Source organism: Danio rerio, chromosome 18 (genome assembly GCF_049306965.1).
Source record: "Danio rerio strain Tuebingen ecotype United States chromosome 18, GRCz12tu, whole genome shotgun sequence".
Classification (NCBI taxonomy): Eukaryota; Metazoa; Chordata; class Actinopteri; order Cypriniformes; family Danionidae; genus Danio; species Danio rerio.
The window spans coordinates 20,809,288-20,829,593 of NC_133193.1; the positions used below are offsets into that span (position 1 = coordinate 20,809,288).

The 20,306-nt window shown below is 35.3% G+C and overlaps 1 protein-coding gene across 1 annotated transcript in view; it reads left to right on the plus strand.

Moving 5' to 3' along the window:
• map2k1 (mitogen-activated protein kinase kinase 1) overlaps positions 1 to 20,306 on the plus strand; it is a 32,554-nt gene that overhangs the window by 3,901 nt on the left and 8,347 nt on the right. Inside the window, 1 exon segment of the mRNA NM_213419.2 lies at positions 18,773 to 18,983. Coding sequence (NP_998584.2) covers positions 18,773 to 18,983 — 211 coding nt within the window.

Sequence of the window (20,306 nt, forward strand, 5' to 3'; positions counted from 1 at the left end):
AACCTAGTTTTCCCCCTGTGATTTCCCATCCAGGTACTAACCAGGCCCAGCCCTGCTTAGCTTTAGTTAGAAACTGGTCTTCGGCTGCAGGGCTTTATGGCTGTGGCCATAATATAATATAAAAATATAATCTAAATAAAGCTTCTTCATGTTGGTGTCTTGTCAAGATCTAAAACATTGAGGGCTAGCTTGTGTGTGTAAAATTTTCTAACTTGGTGTAGATAAATGAAGGTTGATCAATTTGCTGTGGCGAGGTTTTAATAGGTTGTTTTATCACATACAGTATTTAGCCATTAGTTTGCATTTAAATTAAGAATTTTGCAGGAATGCAAAAAAAATGCGACTTTTTGTTAACTTTTCTTCGAATTCAGCTATCCTAGAATTGTGGGAAAACTGCAGGATCTTTTCTACTTAAAGCTTAAAGTACAACTTAAAGTCTTGATGATGATGATGATTTTGAAAAAAAAGGCTTTATTTGTCAGAAACACTGTTACATGCAGCGAAATTGGACCCCTCCAACCATACATAAACATCACACATTTCAGGAGTAGACAGGTTAGAGGAGAGGTAGCTTTAGTAAGAGAAAATATGATACATAAGGGGAAAAGTAGCTGAAAAAAGTAGGGGAGAGTGAGATCAGGGGGAAAAAAGCCCCACAACAAACAACACTTAACTTGGTGTTTCTCCCCTGGGAAGTCTAGGGGAGTGGGGTTTCACACTTGACCAAGGATCTGGTTCAAACAAACACTCAAAAGATTGTACTCAAAGTAACTAACAAAACTGACGACAGACAAAACATATATATTCACCTTATTCTCAGCTGACGAGTGGGCGCTGCCATTTGAATCTTTTTGTCTCGCGACTTCCGGTCACATTCACTTCCATTCATTTTTTGACGTTAACAACTGCTCGTTACGCTGCTTGATGTTGCAATTTAATATTTTATTATTATATTATGCTACTTGATCTGTGTAGTCATGCAAACATTTGTTTGTTGAGCAAGTAGTTTGGCCATTTTGTGCCGTTTATTATTCCTTGTCATTTCTCCCATAGGCGACTGAATCGGAAGTTCTAAGACAATCGCGAAAACAGGCACACTTCCGCATTTTAGAATAAGGTCAATATAGCGAGCTGGAGTGATCTAATTGGCTGAGACCGGGACCAAGTTGTTACTTAGGAACCAATCAGCATAAAAAAGTGTCAGGATTGGTTGTACCAAGTTTAGGTGAACCAGCCAATCAGGAACAGCAGTAGACAAAAAAACAAGAAAGTGAACATTATTTTATTTTTTACAGGGGTAATAATATTGACGTTAAATAAAATGGAAATGGGCTTTTATTCTAGCCAAAATAAAAGGAAGCTTTCCACAGATTAAAAAAGGCGTTAAAAATGTCCTATTAAACATCACTTGGGAAAAGTTTGAAAAAGAATAAAATAAAACAATTCAAAAGAGAGATAATTATTTTGACTTACATACTAATTGTTGGTACACGTCCATTGAAGAAAGACAAAAGTAATAAAATAATACAGATAAATCAAAACTGGCTGAAAATAAATTAATGAAAATAAAATATTGCTTTTAAATTGTGGCTTAACAGAAGCATTAAAAAAAGTCAAACTAATGAAACTGGCCTGGACAAAACTGAAGGGTACCAACAACAATTGTCCACATCTGAAAATGAGTGCGTCAGGCCAAATATCATCATCCATTGAATTAATTTGTTTATCAGCTTCACATCCAAACAGAAAGACATAATGACAGACAGTAAGGACCACCTCTGCCTGTCTTTTCTACCTTTATTTGGCAAGCCTGTTATTTTTCTCCTTTTGAATCCAAGCCAATGACAATCCTAACAGCCTGAGCCAGTGGTGCGTGTCATTGCCTCTTGTTTCTTCAAGCTCACTAGACATCTCAGACACTTTTCCTCCTCTTGTACTCTCTCCATTTGGCATTAAGGGACTGATAATTAAGGATAAAGCTGTTGGCTTGTAATATAGAAACTGGCTATTATTTCTGCATAAATAAAGGAGTAGCTGGGCTTTAGTAGTGGCGTTTGGGAAATTGACAGTTATGCAGTATTACATTCCTTCCTGGAAAGCAGGACAGGCTGTGGCGAGTTGCTTTGGAATTTGTGTGTGTGTGTTTGTGTGTAGCGGTGATTCAATCCTGTGGAAGTCAGAGTTATAGAAAGGCTCACTGGAATGTTAAATACCGACAACACTTTCTTTCCCAGAAGTCTCGGTTTTAAATAATAAAGGTCGTGGCAAGCCTATCTCTTGGAGAAAGGTTAATACTTAGATGTATGTTCTTACTTATTGATATAAATGTATCACTTCTTTTTATGAAGTTACAATTTGTCAATTCAGGTCAATAAATGCAGCTGGAAATGCATTCAATAGCTAGCGAAGCAAGTTTCCATTTGTAAATATGAAGTAACTCTCTTTTTGAGACAAGATTTAAATGCACCAATGTATTGGCCACAAAAGTATAGGGTTTTTGAAGAGTGTATAAAAGAATACATAGCAAAATTAATATTACAAACCAATAGTTTATTTATTTAAACTGCATCCAAAAAAATATGCTGTAATCCACACTATTCCTTCATGTTGTCCCAACACAAAGCGATTAAGTCAACTTAAATGTTGTTACGCATGTAAGTGAATTGAACCTAAAACAATCAAACTAGTTATTGCACTCCGGTTCAAAACACAATTTTCACTCTGCTCCTCCCCTGATGGCTTCATGCAAGTGCAGGTTGCCAGACAGCAACAAGAGTGTGACTATTGAGCCTAAAGGCTGATTTAAGGCTGATTTAAACCATGTTCAAACTAAAAGCAACACTTCGCATTTAGGGATGGGACGATAAACATATTTAAGGTATACCGTGGTTTAGAAAAGTCAAGGTTTTAAAACTGCCAAATTTTTCTGCTGTACCATTTCAATTGCATATGTAGGTTTTTGTTTTGTTTTTATGTTTTGTTTTACAATTAAGACAACAGTGTCCCCAGCAGAAAAGATGTCCATGTTTTTTAAACTAATGCAGACAGCAGAAGTCAATGATTCATTTGAATTATTCAGCCTGACATGTTTACGGCTCCAAAATATTTTAAAAGTTTCTCAAAATAAAATATATTGTGTTCAAAGAGGAAAAAGTTTTAGTTTTTCACCCAGACATTAAAAAAAGAACATATTTTAGAGCAGTAATCACAATATCGTGAAACCATGATATTTTAATCCAAGGTTATCATACAACCAGAATCTTATAATGGTCCATACATGCCTACTCACGATAGAAGGAATATCTTCACATTAAAAGGAGTTTTTGTAAACCAACACCTGAAATGTATATTTTAGAAACAGCTTCTATTTCTTTCACCTGAACAACAGAAAACTATGACGATGATCACCACAGGCAGACCTCAAGTGCTTTATTCAGTGTAAAATTCTAATAATGTAAGTTTGAATGTCATTTGACATGAAATTTATTGCTATAAAGTTACTACTGAAAGCAGCAGTAGATAGCTCACCTCAGATCTTGAAAATAAAATAAACCATTGGAGCTGTGACTCCCAGCACTAATCAGTGATTCGGCATCTACATTTAAAAATGTTAAAGAGGTTTAATATGTAATAATAAGACTGTAAACCTTACAATTAAGAATTGTGTTGTTTCCTTATTTTAAATAACTAGAAAAAGCCATTTTTTGCATGTGTGTGATAGCACAGAGTTGATTAACCTCCTACAGCTTTGTGGCCACATACATGGACAGCACATTTTAGCTCTTCAGTGGCTATTTAAAATACTTTGAATTTTTTATATTTTGTAACAGACATACAGTGTCATTCTGCAACTGTTTTGCAGCATATGAAGTGTCCCAAACACAATTTTTAACTTTCCAAAAGGGGCAAATTTTTTTTTGTTTACTCTCTGATATTCAAAACATGTTAAAACAATGTAAATGTTATATATGCATAAAAAAAAGTCAGGAAAAAAAAATGTTTAATGTAAATTCGGACCACGAGTCCACATATATGGACATAATTTTTCTCTAAAAGTACATCATATCAAAAGATGAGGTTAATATGTAAATAAAATCAGTACCAAAAAAAGATTGCCGAATATGTTAAAAAAAAAAATAGATTGTCGATTTGCTTCTAAAGTTGAAACAGTGAGGCATTTTTGCTCATCTCATTTACATTACAAAAAAATGTGATAGACTTTAGTTTTTTACCAGTATTATCCTTGCAATATGCTGCTGTTCTTTAAAAAAAATCCTGTCCAAAGCCCGATTTTGTTGGATTTTGGCATTTGATGATGCTAATTTTGTATCCTGCCAATATTGTTTGATCTCTCTCTATTGGCAGTGCTACCTCTGCTTCTATTGTTTCCCACGAGCTCAATGCTGCATTGTGTCTTTTTTATCAGTAGGAAACCGCAATGTGTTACAGTATTACACAATCACACATATACACGCACACACACACGCACACGCCATGGCACCATCTGCTGCTCTCCATTTTACTTAAAAGTGCTGCCGGGTGTATGAATGCCGTTATAGCGCATCAAAAAGAGTCTGATAATTCTTGTGTTTTATCTGTTCCCTAATTTTCTTCTTTTATTGTACTTCTATCTGAGATCTAGTTGAATCGGTGCATTGTGGGATGACAGCTCAGATGAATCCACAGGAATGATTTGTGGAGTGTAGTTTAGGTAAAGACACTGCTGTGAAACACTTTTTTTTTAAATAGTCCTGTTAGATTTTTAGGATTTTCGTGAAGTGTTTTTTTTTTCTATAATGTAAAGACAATGTCAAATTCAAAATACACACTCCTTTTGTTTCTTTTCTTTAATTTGTGGCTGGAGATATCCATTAAAAGGCTTTTTTTTAAGTAAATTTAAAAATGCATTTTCTTTTGCATCAAACTAGGGCTGCACAATTCTGACTAAAATGAGAATCACAATATTTGTTTTGCTTAAAGATCACAGTAATTTAGGTTTAATATAAAGGTTTATATGAGTAGGCTATTATTATTGTTATTTGTCAAACATAAGCTAAAACAACAATAATATTAGGCCTATGTGTAGTTCTACTGTTGGTTAAAATGATCAATTGTGTATAGACTTGGAACGGTGGACTTGGAACAGACTTTAATATATTCTGGTTGTTAATGCACAGTAGTGATTACATCAGAACACTAGAATACTGACACTGTTAAATGGATATTTTTATGCATTAAATGGATATTCTTATTCACAGGCCATGAAATGTTTGTACTTCAGTGAACAGAACTTGCATAGCCTGTGAATAACAGGTAATAAAGTTGTAAATAACGTTCAGTTTGTTGTTTGATCGCATGGAAGTATGGGTTGCGTGTTTGTTTGTTTTTCTCTCAGAGGGTCGCGCATAAAAATATCCATTTATCAGTGTCATTATCAGATTCCCTCTGGCATTATCTTCAACATTATATAGGCAAGAGTAATTATACTGACACTGTTAAATGGATATTTTTATGCGCGACCCTCTGAGAGAAAAACAAACAAACACGCAACTCATACTTCCATGCGATCAAACAACAAACTGAACGTTATTTACGACTTTATTACCTGTTATTCATAGCCTATGCAAGTTCTGTTCACTGAAGTACAAACATTTCATGGCCACGAAATACATCACTACATGAAAACATTTTTGTGTGAATTATACCTTATAAATACAGTATGAGACTCTTTCAACACCAATTGGAGGTGTCCATGTTGCTGAGCAACGTATAGAAAGCAATGTAAAGACTTGTGCGACCGCTTTACGCTTCTCTCTTTAACTTGAAAATATAATTGACTGAATTGTCGAGATGCTGGATTAAGATCCTGTGGGGCGTCGAATCGAGATCACAATTTTTTTTCAAGTAATTGTGCAACCCTACATCTGCACTTCAGCAGAACTTACAGTTCTTTACATCAAGTTGCACAGTTTTATTCTAAAAAGAGATATCCAATATCCTATATGAAAACATCTAATCTAAACACTAATTTAGAGACTTTACTAAATGTTCATATATCATGTCCGATAATATCCACATAATTCATGAAATAATGCCTCATTTCCACTTTGGTAACACTTCAGTTTAGGTCTCAATTCACAGTATTAATAAAAATATTAAAGAACACTCCAACTTAATAAACTACTTATTATCTGTTTATTAATAGTATCATAGAAGTTGGGTTTAGGTGTTGTGTAGGATTAGGGATGATAAGATCATACATTATGACTGTATGAACAGTTAATATCTTGATAACAGGCAGTTAATACGCCAGTAGTTATTAGCATGAATTGTGACCCAAAGTGCTACCAAAACTTCTGATGCAAAAGATGATTGCAATACTTCATGTAATCAAATAACAGGGGAAATTTGGTTGATAACTATTAGTTTACTTATGTGCATATTAACTACTGATATGTACTCCATACATGCAGTGTGGTCTTTAGTTTTGTGGTCTTCTCACTGGAGAAAAATGGTTTGTTTTTGAGTTTAGAGTCATGTTCCCATGCACAACATGTAACGCTGACCACATATTTCCTGTGTTTGATCATTCGATGTCCACACAACTCTTCAGAAAGTCTAAGAGATGGAAAAATCTGAAGCAGTGTTAGGATTCTTTCAAGTGCTCTTTTTGGGCTTCAAAGGCTTTTCTGTGTGCAAGTTTCAAACCGCGAGCAGTTTTTGTATCTTTTCTGAGAAAGCATCTGCCCTTTTTATGTAAACATAATGCTGTATCAAAGGGTAGAGTAAATATTTCACTGGATAGTAGTATTCAGTTATTTATTACTTTATTAGAAGATCTTGTCACTACAAATGAATTGATCTTCTATGTATATATTTTGCGGAAGGCCCTGTGAATTTGTGTGTTGCGAAAAACAAGGTTAGGACTGCACCAAGTTCAGTTTTGATGTGCATTTTGCTTTGTGAAATGAAATGTAATGTTATTTTGTACATATTTTTATATTATTATACTATTTATATTATTATGAAGGCATCCAGAACTATTAAAGAGAAAGACACAACATTTAGGAGAGAAAATAAAACCAATTTTATAGGTTAATTTGTGATTCACATTAATTTTCCGGTTTTAGTTTGTCTATTGGTCACCTATGTTTTGTAATGAAAAACTGTTTACATTTGTACGATTTAGAAACCAGTTCAACAAATTATAAATTTGTGAATGTATTTTTTGCCTCATGCCTTTTCATCATTGATTTTCAAAACATTGAAACTTTTTGTCTTTACCTAATATTACGCTCATATATACTTATATTATACTTATATAACTAACACAATTAGAGTTACTATAATAGTTCATATTACATTTTTTAATTACGTTATATTCTATAATTTATTTACATTTTTATTAAAAATCTAGCAAATTTCATGACATTGTAATAAAAATTATTATTCATTCATTCATTCATTTATTCATTCATTTTCATTCTCTTTTGTGGGGCCGAGTAGTGGGGGCAGCCAGATTCATTCTCCACAGACACTTCCTCCAGCTCCTCTAGGGGGGATCCTGAGGCGTTCCCAGGCCAGCCGAGAGACATAGTTCTTCCAGCATGTCCTGGGTCTTCCCCGAGGCCTCCTCACAGTGGGACATGACTGGAACACCTCCCTAGGTAGGTGTCCAGGAGGCATCCGAAACAGATGCCCAAGCCACCTCAGCTGACTTCTCTCGATGTGGATGAGCAGCGGCTCTACTCCGAGCTCCTCCTGGGTGACTGAGCTCCCCACCCTATCTATAAGGGTGTGCCCTGCTACTCTGCAAAGGAAACTCATTTCGGCCACTTGTATCTGAGATCTTGTGCTTTCGGTCATGACCCAAAGCTCATGACTATTGGTGAGAGTAGGAACATGGATTGACTGGTAAACTAAGAGCTTTACCTTTTTTCTCAGCTCCTACTTTACCACAACTAACCAGTACATTGACCACATTACTACTGCTGCTGTACCAATTCGCCTGTCAATCTCACGTTCCATCTTTCCCTTACTCGTGAACAAAACCCCTAGATACTTGAACTCCTCCACCTGGGGTAAGGACTCTTCCAACCTGAGGACGGCAAACCAGCTTTTTCTAATGGAGCACCATGGCCTCGGACTTGGAGGTGCTGATTCTCTTCCCAGCCACGTCACACTCGGCAGCAAACCGCCCCAGTGCATGCTAAAGGTCCATGTTTAATGAAGCCAACAGAATAACATTCTCTGCGGAAACAGAGATAAAATCCTGTGGTCCCAGAACAGAAACTTCTGTATCTGGGAAATATACAAAGTTTTAATTATAAACTATTCAAATCTGCAGTTGAAACATGATTTAATTTATTTATTTTTCAGTTTGTAGTACCAGTAGAATTTGTTGGACCAGGCCAGTTTAATAATCTTGCTCTGGAGCTCTGTTGTAAGCTCTGTGTTCTCGCTTATGATGCATTTGTGGTTCTTCACACTGACTAAAATCACTCTGAATATCCAGTCATTGTTCGTCCTCCTACACGCAACGCAAGGTTTAGAGTTGTGAAGTATTTCTTTCCACTCTGGCATCTTCTGCGTCCTTCACCATTATCACGACTCCACCACAGCGTGTCCACGCCACCCACATCCACCCACACACACAGCCTCGTAACCATGGTTATAACCGGCCTTGCTGTCAAAAATGAAAACACTTCTCCTCGTTGTGCATATCGATGAGACAAAGACTTCGTGGAGTGCTCGTGCTCTCTTCATCCACCTGAGTCGTGCCGTCTGTCCTGGAGCAAAACGTGCTGCAATGTTTTGCTGGCTGATCAGCATGCTTTGATGTAAATTTATGTGTGAGTGTCACTTGTTGTGGCGTGGATCATTGTTCAACAGCAGGACAGCATGTTTTACATCTGAATTGGCCCAATGCTGAAAAGCCCTTGAGGCTCATGGTGTCCAATGCTTCTCGAAGATACGGTGTGAGATTGAGAAGCTTCACAGATGTTTGCAACATGTAACATTACGGTTATTAGCTGCAGGGAAAATTACATTTCTGATAATAATGATAATATTAGATTAGTTTCAACAACTGATTTATAGGAGATTTAATTGGATCATTTGAATGCGCAAAAATGGCAGACCCTGTTTACATGCAATAATAAAGGGATAGTTTACCCCCCAAAAATGAACATTTCCTCATCATTTTACTCACTCCATTTATTTCATATCTGAGTTTCTTCCTGTTGAACCCTAAAGAAGATATTTTGAAGAATGATGAAAATTGTTAGCCATTGATTTCTATAGTATATCTGCCAATGGCTAACATTCTCCAAAAATATAAAATACCTTCATAAATTTACTTTGTAAATAACACAGTATTTAACTGTAATGTGAACTGTATTTAGCTGTAGAACATTTAAAGTTGCAATGGGAAAATTTCTGTATATTTTAGAGTAAAGGTATACATAAAATTCTACATGTACAGCAAGCTAAATGGTGCTGTAAATGTAAATACAATGTTAAAATTATTGAATAATTTACAGTAAAAGTATACATACAATTTTACATATAGAACAAGATAAATGGTGCTGTAAATGTAAATACAGTATTGTATGGTTGTTTTATGATCGCTTCCCCCTAAAAGGCGTCAAAATGTATAAACGGCCTGCTCATTAAATAGAGGAAAAATGTTTGCAGTAATCTGTATCTTAACAATAATAATAAAAAGAATTAAAATAACATAATATAAACACATTTGACCACCCCTATAATGTTTTATACCATTTTGAAGGCATAATTGTGCCCAACAGGCTTTGCAGGAAAATATTTAGCTGGCAATCTAAAACCAGAAGATCAAGCCTGACGATTGACATCCTGGGCTCTAATTTTTAAGAGCCCCTATAATACATTAAATATGGGTCATATTTTGGTTTTAACGGTTTCCAGCAGCAGGCTGATATGCATGCAAGATCAAAAAACAATTTCATTGTCTTATAATATGTATTTATTTTACCCCATTATCCCAGCAACTCCCATATGATTCGTTTAGTAATTAATTTTTTCCCAAACCCCTTTTTAGCCCGAAGCTAATCTGAGCTGATTGGACCGATGACAGTCAGTTGAGATTGGTCGACAGCATTTAGCGAGATACAGAGTGAAATGCCCGGCTATCAACAACATTGAAGAGTGCAGAGTGTATGTGTGAGCATACCTGCCAATACTCCTGTTTTTTCCGGGAGTCTCCTGTATTTCAGATCCATCTCCCACCACCCTTGCGTTTTTTTATTTATCCCGAAAAACTCCCGTAATTTCAAGCCGAATCGGCTAAAGACTCATTATCAAGATGATTCATTTGAAGCAATATGAGTTTACTCTTTTATGAATAAATCAATAGTTTTAAACACTGTGCACTTTCAGATTTAAAGGGTCACGAAACACCAAAACACATTTTTTGAGCTGTTGACAGTCGTATATGTGTCCCACACTGCTAAAAACACTATTAGGACACCTATATTTCACTAAAAAGTGTAAATTGGTTGTTTTTGCGTTATTTCAAGCAAATTTGTACTTCCTGTTTGAAACGAATTTTTGAAGCTGCGTCACGGCCATGACATAATAGCGTGTATTCCAGCGTGCAGACTGGGCGTCTGTGCCAGAGTGAGTCTTATTACGTCTTACAGTGTGATACATTAATGCATGAGTAAGGCTTGGTTCAAACCAATCAGCGCGCTCTATTGTGGAACTTCATTAATATTCATTAGTGTCACCGTGTTTACGCCACAAAGACGCCACGTTGTGTTGGCAAAACAAGCGTGAAGTGTTGCTTTTATAGTTTGCTGCCGTTAAGTTTCATTTTCATTTTCTCTCTGTGAGAGCTCAGTCTCACGTGTGGATTAACAGTGTACGCGACGCTCGACAACAATAACTTACGTGTCTGAGGATTATTGTTTACCTGAGAGCTGTTCTCATCTGCAAACGCTGAAATCTGAATTCGCTTGTAGTATTCTCTTCATAAAGACGCGGCTCTAGTTGCTGGTGATTGTCCTGTCTCTACAGATTTGGTAAGTGAGCGACCAGTGCTCTTTGTTTATTCAGTTTGTTCGTATCGAATTAAGTTACTAGTGCACTGAGTGCAGAAATGTAAGCACCGCATTTTGTGACCGGAATAACACACGCGGCTTTCTGATACTACCTGCCGTGTGCATCTAAGTTTCCGGGAAATGCGGAGTTTTTTTCTCTCTCATTCGCCGTGCGGTATCAAACATTGCATGAAAAATACACGCTTGCAGCAGTTCCTTGAATCAAATATCTCGTTTGTCGCGAGAGGCATGAATGAATTCCCTGAATGAAAGAGCCAAACTGCAGTTAAAGTCCAACTTTTAATAATTTGGCAAATAATTCGACTACAGATGTCCATGTAAACACAGTCACATTGTCCGCTGTGGGTGTGTATTTTGACTCTGAAACTCGCGCGTGCACAAATAGACACTCCCACACCATCCCACTTTAGTTCCTCCGACACTCCCCCCTAAACAGAGCTGGACACGCCCACTTTTCTGACTTTTTCCAAAGTGGAGGTGTGAAAACACCCTGCTGAAACGAGGGGGTTTCATGGCCCTTTAAGCCTTAGCTAGATATTTCCCTTCACTTAGAGCTGTGTTACACACTACATGGAAAATTTTCAAAAACCCATAATAGGGGCTCTTTAAAAAGCACAAAATCTAAAGCGCTTGGTGCAAAAGCGTGGCACATTTGCTATTTACATGACGAACTTTGTAACTGAACACTTCACTAGTGAGAAAGCAGTTAAACAGACCATCTGAGTGAGGATAAAGAACGAGCCTCCTCCGTTCGGCCTTTTTACTTTCTCTTTACTGTTAATCTTTACTTTCATGAAGTAAGGAAATGGTGGAAACTCTCTCCACTGTAGGGATTTTGTTTGTTGAAGGCAAAGATTAGTTTCAAAACTATTTCTAAATTCAGTTCTGTATGTAAGCAAACAAATAAATAAAAAATAATAAAGAGTTGTGGTCAAGAAACTGAGTTATATCCAAACACACGTCCTATTCTTATACCCCATATGTTGTCTCCAAAATCCGACAGATGGATAAATCTAAACTAGTTTTTTTTAAAAGCAAATATAAATATGCATATAATTAATAATACTGCTAATGACATTATAGATAGATAGATAGATAGATAGATAGATAGATAGATAGATAGATAGATAGATAGATAGATAGATAGATAGATAGATAGATAGATAGATAGATAGATAGATAGATAGATAGATAGATAGATAGATAGATAGATAGATAGATAGATAGATAGATAGATAGATAGATAGATAGATAGATAGATAGATAGATAAAAAGATAAAAAAATAGATATATATATCTATAAATAATAGTTTTTGTAACATTTGAATCTTTTAATTGTTTTTCATATGTAAAGATATTTGTGTATTGCTGTACATCCTGTGTGTATTGATTAATGTGTCAGCATTTGGACCTGCATAGGCGTATAACTAATAACTTGCACTAGGTGTATGATAGGACCCTATAAGCGACACTTTTCTTGTCACATAGGTGTTTGTATCCACATATACAGTAGCCTAAAAGTAAAGTAAAGTTACACTGAGATTTTAATAGACACCTATGCTCACAGAAGTTAAACAGTTAGTGTAATCTTTCATAATCATCCATTCGTCAGGAAAGCAAACCTGTCACTGTTCAGTGAAATTTGCAGTTTTATCTTAAAGAATAGGTTGACTTTGAGAATCATATTTCTGTTAAAATAACCCATTTAGGTCAGAATCCACTCATTATCTTACAAAAGAAAACCTTGAAAACATAAATAAGTTTTATTATCCCTGTTGACATAACCCATTTAGGTCAGAATCTGCTCATTATCCTACAAAACACTGAAGACGTAAATAAGTTTGATTAACTAATGAGATAAACATTTTAATTTAGTGCACTGAACCATATTTACACAAACTCAATAGTCAATGTATAATTTAAGTTTATAATCATTTGAGATTAAATTAAATTATGATTACATTTTAATTTTGGGGTGAACTATCCTTTTTAAGATGCATATTTATTGATTGCATTAACAGCTTGGGATTTTCTGTGTAAAAACCAACCGGTATTATTATGTATTCAAATTAATCTTTTGTGATCCTTTCTGATTAATTTTGTCCGTTCACTTTGCTAGAAGAGTCTCAAGACATGACTACTTCACTGAAAAATAAGATTCATTGGATTTACTAAATGTTTTTAAGGTAGGTGGTTACAAATAGGCTGTATTTAAAGTTGAACATTGTTAAATTTAGTTTGTTTAAATTCAGCCCATATAAATTCTTTGCAACCACTTACCTTCAAATAATAGAGTGAATCCAGTGAATTTTTTTTCAGCGATAATAAACTCATGTTATGCATCTTATGAGTTAGCAAGCAACATGAAAAGGTTTTAGATGGTCATTTTGATCAAATCTGTGTGTACATCGCAGCAAAGTATGAATACAAAGTGCAGATTCACTTTCTCACGGCACGTCTTGACATATCACAGACACTCTTGACATCATTTGAGCCAAAGTGGAACAAAGAATGCATCTGAACGCATGCCAATACCAGGAGGAAATGCTAATGCAATGCATCTTAGCTATGACTTGTGGAATTACCAAATGGAAACAGGGCCATAGATTCATTTCTCCCCCAGCTGACCTGGTGAATGAAGCTGTGGTGAGCAATGGTGAGCTGTTGGAGGAGATGCAGAGAGGCTGGATAGTGGAGGGTCATGGAAGTTCGCTCTTCCAGCAGAAAGCTAAGGAAATACATCACCATGACAACAAGGCCAAGGAAAAGGCTCTCATGCTTAGAGGAACTCCATGTTTCCTAAGACTGAGCTTTAGGAAGATGTTATAAAGCCCTCCCTCCACTTATCCACACATTGTATAATAACCTATTCACTATTCCAACATGAGTTCTGCCTTAAGGATGGAAATGTGTTACAGCTTGCTAGAGATCTTCTTCTGAGAGAGGAATTTCTGTTTTTTAGTTCTGTGCAAGCCAGGATAAGACTGTAGCTATGCTATTTAAGTATTATTTATATACTTTTATTGTTTTTATTAATATATGTTTAGGTTATGTTTTAGTTGGGTTTTTTTTTGGAATTAATTGTTTTTAGTGTTTCTACTTGGATTTAATTTACATTTTTATACCAGTTTATTGATATTTTTGCATGTCAAAGCAGCATTTCTCAACATTTTCATTTGCTCCATTTTTCTCACATAATATTTAGATTTTGTTTTATTTTAGCTTCGTTTCAATTGGTGAAAACTATTTAATTTAGTTTAAACTTTATTGTCCATTCTGCTTGGCACAGAAAGGAAATTTGTCTGATTGACAACAACTGCATACACACAACAAACACACAATAACAACACTCATCAAGAAAACAACATAAAAACATAAAAACCAAATTAACCTAGGGCTGCTCTATTATGGGAAAAATCATGATTATTCAAAACGATATACAGTTGAAGTCAAAATTATTCGCCCTCTTGTGAATTCTTTTTTTTTTTTTTTTTTCCTAAAGTGTATTGCAGTACATCCAGTATTTTTTCTTCTGGTGAAAGTCTTATTTATTTTATTTTGGCTAGAATAAAAGCAAGTTTAAATATTTTTTTTAAGCCATTTTAGGATCAATATTATTATCCCCTTAAGCAATATATTTTTTGATTGTCTGCAGAAGAAACTATTATGTTTAGAAATGGGTTGAAATAATATTTTCTTTCCTGTTAAACAGAAATTGTGTGTGTGTGTGTGTGTGTGTGTGTGTGTGTGTGTGTGTGTGTGTGTGTGTGTGTGTGTGTGTGTGTGTGTGTGTATGTATGTATATGTGTGTGTGTGTGTGTGTGTGTGCATATATATATATATATATATATATATATATATATATATATATATGCTTTCCTCCTTGTAAATAAGTAAAGGGAAATAAATACAGTAGAATAAAAAATGAAACAAACTGCTTTAAGCATCTTTACTTTAGGGAAAACAAACGTTAATTATTGCTACAAAAATCCTTTAGTCAAAAGCAGTGAGTGATTTGCTTTTTCTTTTTTGATTAATGATAAAAAAAGTCGGCAGCAGGAATATTGCGCACTGTGACTTTAAGAGCAGTACGGTTCTGATTTATGGTTTCACTTTCACATGTCTTTTGATTCTCAACTTGTTTGTTTATTACATAAATGAGGCTTAATATGAACAATATCTTAACACCATGTTTTGACACAAATTTGCATGTATTTGACCATTAAGGGGCTCACATTAGGAAGACTTTAGATTTGTGTGCTCTGCTCGTCTCTGAGGCTGAGCGCATACACACAGCACGCGATTTCTTTCACGCTTTTGAAAACATGAACGATTCAAATGTACATCAATGAATTATGTGCATCTCGTGCTGCAAAATTTACATTACAGTACATGCTTTCAGTAATTTTCACATAAAACTGAGCTTTGCTGAGCAACAAATGTGTACAACTGGAAAGGGAGCTGTGTATTATTCAATAATTGTTTTATCTCGATTAATGTTATTTCATAATCATTAGAAGCCAAAATCGATATCGAAACTGAATTTTGATTAATTACACAGCCCTTAATTAGCCCCATACATACTGCAAATCATTCTTGTCCACCATCCCATTCACTTTAAACAGTAAACTGATTTAAGACAACAACTGCAATTGGGATAAATTACTTTTTAGAAGCATTTCTTCTGGGTTCAGGAATTCTAAACCTGTGCCCTGTTGGTGACACTGCAAATGCTGAGTTAAGAGAATGTGTATTATCTTTAAAAATCGCAATTGCTGTGTTTTCCATAAAAGAGTCTAATATAATCTGCAATGAACATTGTTTATGACCAGTTATCTTATTTGCCTGATTGATCATTTCTTCTTCTGTTTAAGTGTTGTTACCAAACCATGCAACAGTATTATATGTGAGAACACTCTATTAATGATCTATATGCCATGTTTAAAGTCAAACTTGAATAAAGTTTAAACTTCTCAACGTGCGGAGGAGACTGAGGCACTTACTTGCCTTCTTATAAACAGCCTCTACATTAGTTTAAAATTCAGTTTATTGTCAATAATTGTGCCTAAATACTTACAATTTGAAATCTACTCTACTATTTTTCCATTTGGGATTACTGGTTTATAAAATCTTGAATCTATTGTACTTGTTTTACTTCTCAGACATAGCTCTTTTGTTTTTCCAATATTTAGATGTAATTAACTTTTGCCAAACCAATCTGTGATACTATTAATATATTTAAAATGTGAGGAGCCATTCATTTCTACCCAATATTTTAAGTATATTAGTATAATAATATTGATTTTTTTGTTACCATAAATTAGTAAAATTATGCAAGTATCAGTGACATTATGCATTACCTGACAGGTTTATACAGAAACGCATAAAAAATTAAAGTATATATACATAAGCATTAAGTCCACATGCTTTTATTTACTTAATTAAAAATATTTGCTATTTCTTATTGATGAACCAATTAAAAGATGTCAAAATTATGATTATGATCACTTTTTTGCATTATTTTGACTATTGTCGTTTATGTGGGTTGGTTGGGGGTTTAAAATATACACTTCTCAAAAAATTTAGGGAACGCTACAATAACACGTCCTTGTCCTTATCCTTATTAAATACTTTGCTCTTAATATAGTTGAATGTGCTGACACCAAAAATTACAGGTATTTCAAGAAATCAAATTTATTAACCCATGGATGTCTGTATTTGGAGTCTTATTCAAAATTGAAGTGAAAAACACGCTGCAGGCTGATTCAACTTTGTTGTAATATCCTTAAAACAAGTCAAAATGAGGCTCAGCAGTGTGTGTGTGGCTTCCACGTGCCTGTGTGAACTCCCTGCAATGCCTGGGCATGCTCCTGATGAGGTGGTGGATGGTCTCCTGAGGGATCTCATCCACTAACTTCTGGACAGTCTGGAAATTAATTTTGTTAACATCAGTTATTCAAGTATCAACAATATGCATTTCATTCCTTTTGGATTATTCAAAAATACAAAAAATTAAATACTAGAGCTGGGCGATATAGCAAAAATAATTATCACAATATCATGTTTCATATCATTTAATATCGATAATTATTAAATATTTTAAAACAATCCATTTAGGAATATTAGGATTTTTTAACCACTTAAAACAAAATATCACATCTCTTTATAATAAAATAAACATAAGTGTTAAAGAGACTCCTAAACTTGATAAATAAAATGTTACAAACAGTGTGCATAATGGTAAAGTCTAAATGCTGAACAATTAAAGTGTGAATAATAATGATACCGTAAATCTCAAACTCTAAACAAAACAAATATTGATAATCAAATCTTGGCTTTCAAGTAAAGGAACCAGCCATCATCATTCAAATACACATTACAACTCTACAAATTGTGAAGTTGGATGACTAAATTACCACTATGCTAAAAAAAATCTTTCAGATGGGGTGTTAGTGGCTGGGATGCACAAGAAAAGAAACCAAAAAGCCAGTCTGGCGACGTCCTTGCATCCTTTTTTATTTACAATCTCTTCACTGCTGCTAGCCACCGTACTCATTTTCAAGTGTGTTGTTATTCTGACCTGAAGTGACAAGCACAAGCGTGTGGTTTCCTTCACCATTTTTAATTTTCTTTTGCGCTTGGCTCACCTGGCATCTCTCATAACACGACAAATATCACCTGTTTTCTCAGAGGATGACAAAATGCTTCAGCTCCGATACAAGTTCATGAAGAAAATGAAAAAGCACTGCAGTGTTTGGGTGCTCTGTGTTTGTCTGAGGTATTAGTCTGCTGTTATTACTGAAATGTGTATATTGTATATAATATAACTGTGTATACATACAAAGTTTGAAGCAGATTGGTTAGTTGTACTTACATGAATCGTGGTGCTCTCGCAGCATTTGGAAAAGTTCAGATGTTTTCAACTAGGTGTACTTGGAAAATGCTCAGGCGTCACGTGTGCGCTGCTTACACACCATGTGTGCATCGCTCCCATGTGCGCGTCGTGCACGTTATGCACCTCCATTGGAAATTACAAATTTACACCCTAAGCTTCACACTTAGATAATGCTTGACTATAATAGCAGGTTGGGCATCTTGTTCAGGAAGAGAACCCTGAGCTTGGAGATAGATGATTAGGCAGGATATTTATAGTAGTTTTAGAATGATCTAATAGGCTAGCTAATGATTAGCAATAAAGATCAGCTGTAGACGATCATATTAAGTGCTCCTCTCAAAATTAGTTTGTGAAACTTCACTAAAGCTGTGGTCACATTGGGCTTACGTGACTACGTGAGACCAATCGAGGATCAAAACATGACCTCTCTGGACAGAAATTTAAAACATGGATCAATTGCACACTTTTTAAAATGTCTAATAAGGTAGTTTAATCCTGCACCTTTTCGCAGCATCGCCCCACAGAATATCGCATGCTCAAACTCTAATAAGACTGCAGCTTTTTTGGCATTCATTTCGAAGCGCATACTCAGAAGCCACATTTTAATAAAACTTTAGGGTTTCATACCGAAACATATTGATTTTTTTCAATCGATATTACCAATGGTGTTCCTTTAATAAATACAGATACCAGTTTTATTGCCCATTTAAAATTCCATTAAATGTAGTTGCACAATTTTAAAGATTAAGTTAACTTTTCTATCTGTGTTTTGTGTTAGAACAAATCTGGAAGCTCTGCAGAAGAAGCTGGAGGAACTGGAGCTGGACGAGCAGCAGAAAAAACGCCTGGAAGCTTTCCTCACCCAAAAGCAGAAGGTCGGAGAGTTAAAAGACGATGACTTCGAGAAGATCAGCGAGTTGGGAGCAGGCAATGGAGGAGTTGTGTTTAAAGTCTTACACAGGCCGTCAGGCTTCATCATGGCCAGGAAGGTAAGTTTTAGTAAAACAAACAATGGAGTATGTTCATTTCAGCAACAAGTTTTGCAAGAAAGGTCACTGCCATCCATTGATTGTCATTACCATCCTAGAATCGATCAGATGCTGTTTTAGAGCTGTGAACATCAAAACCCGTGCTGCTTCTCCAATGTCTCGAATGCATCAGCTATTCATAACATCATGTCTTTTTATAGATTGGAAGAAGTCAGACCTTGCAGGAATACGGCCTGACATTCTGTTCTATGGATACGTTGACATTTATTGAACATGTAGTCAAACTAATAGCAGTTGACAGAACAGTTTAAGAGACTCCTGATCTACGTTTCTTTTTTGCCAGATTATAGCTAGTGCACTACATAGTGTGATGCAACAAATGGTTCTTAATATAAGAGCTCCCAGGGAAGCAAACAAGCTGGAGTGCAGTCAGCAACAAATCCAAACAACTCTTTTACAGCATACATGAAACAAAGAACTGACAGTATGCATGCGGAGAAGCAACTCCTTATCAGCTGGCTGTATAATGCAGACACCCTGGCAATTACAGAGAGAAGCTCTGCCTGGTACTGAGGGAAATTAATGAGGCTTCAGCGTTACACTGTGTACTGCACTTAGAAAGACACAGCGAACATCCGTTTGAGCTTCAAACTTTTCATAAATATTAATTGTATAATATAGTAACAGTTTGGCATAAACAACATGAAAGCATAGATTTATCCTGCCTCTGAACAATTCTTCCTGGCCATGTCCATCCCTTTATCACCAAAATATAGTTAAAGCCAGAATTATTGGCCCTCCTGAATTTTTTTTCACCAATTTATGTTTAACAGAAGACCTTTTCAATGTATTTCCAAACTTAATAGTTTTAACAACTCATTCCTATTAACTAATTTATTTTATCTTTGCCATGATGACAGTAAAAAATATTTAATAGATATTTTTCAAGAGACTAGTATTCAGCTTAAAGTGACATTTAAAGGGTTAATTAGGTAAATTAGGCAAGTGATTGTATAATGATGATTTGTTCTGCAGACAATCAAAAAATATATTGCTTAAGGGGTCTAATAATATTGACCTTAAAATACATTAAAAAAGGACCAAGGGCAGCCAAGCTAGAGCACGTACTCTGGTCCCCTGGGCTCTGCGATGGTTGGGGAAATTCCAAATTGAACCAAAAACAACCTATTACGATTGGCTTAAGATTGGCAATGAAAATTCAGGAATTGCAACCAGCAGAACCTGGGAAATTTAAAAAAAAAGGCTTTTATTCTAGCCAAAATAAAACTAATAAAGCCCCAGTCAGATCACACTATTTTTATT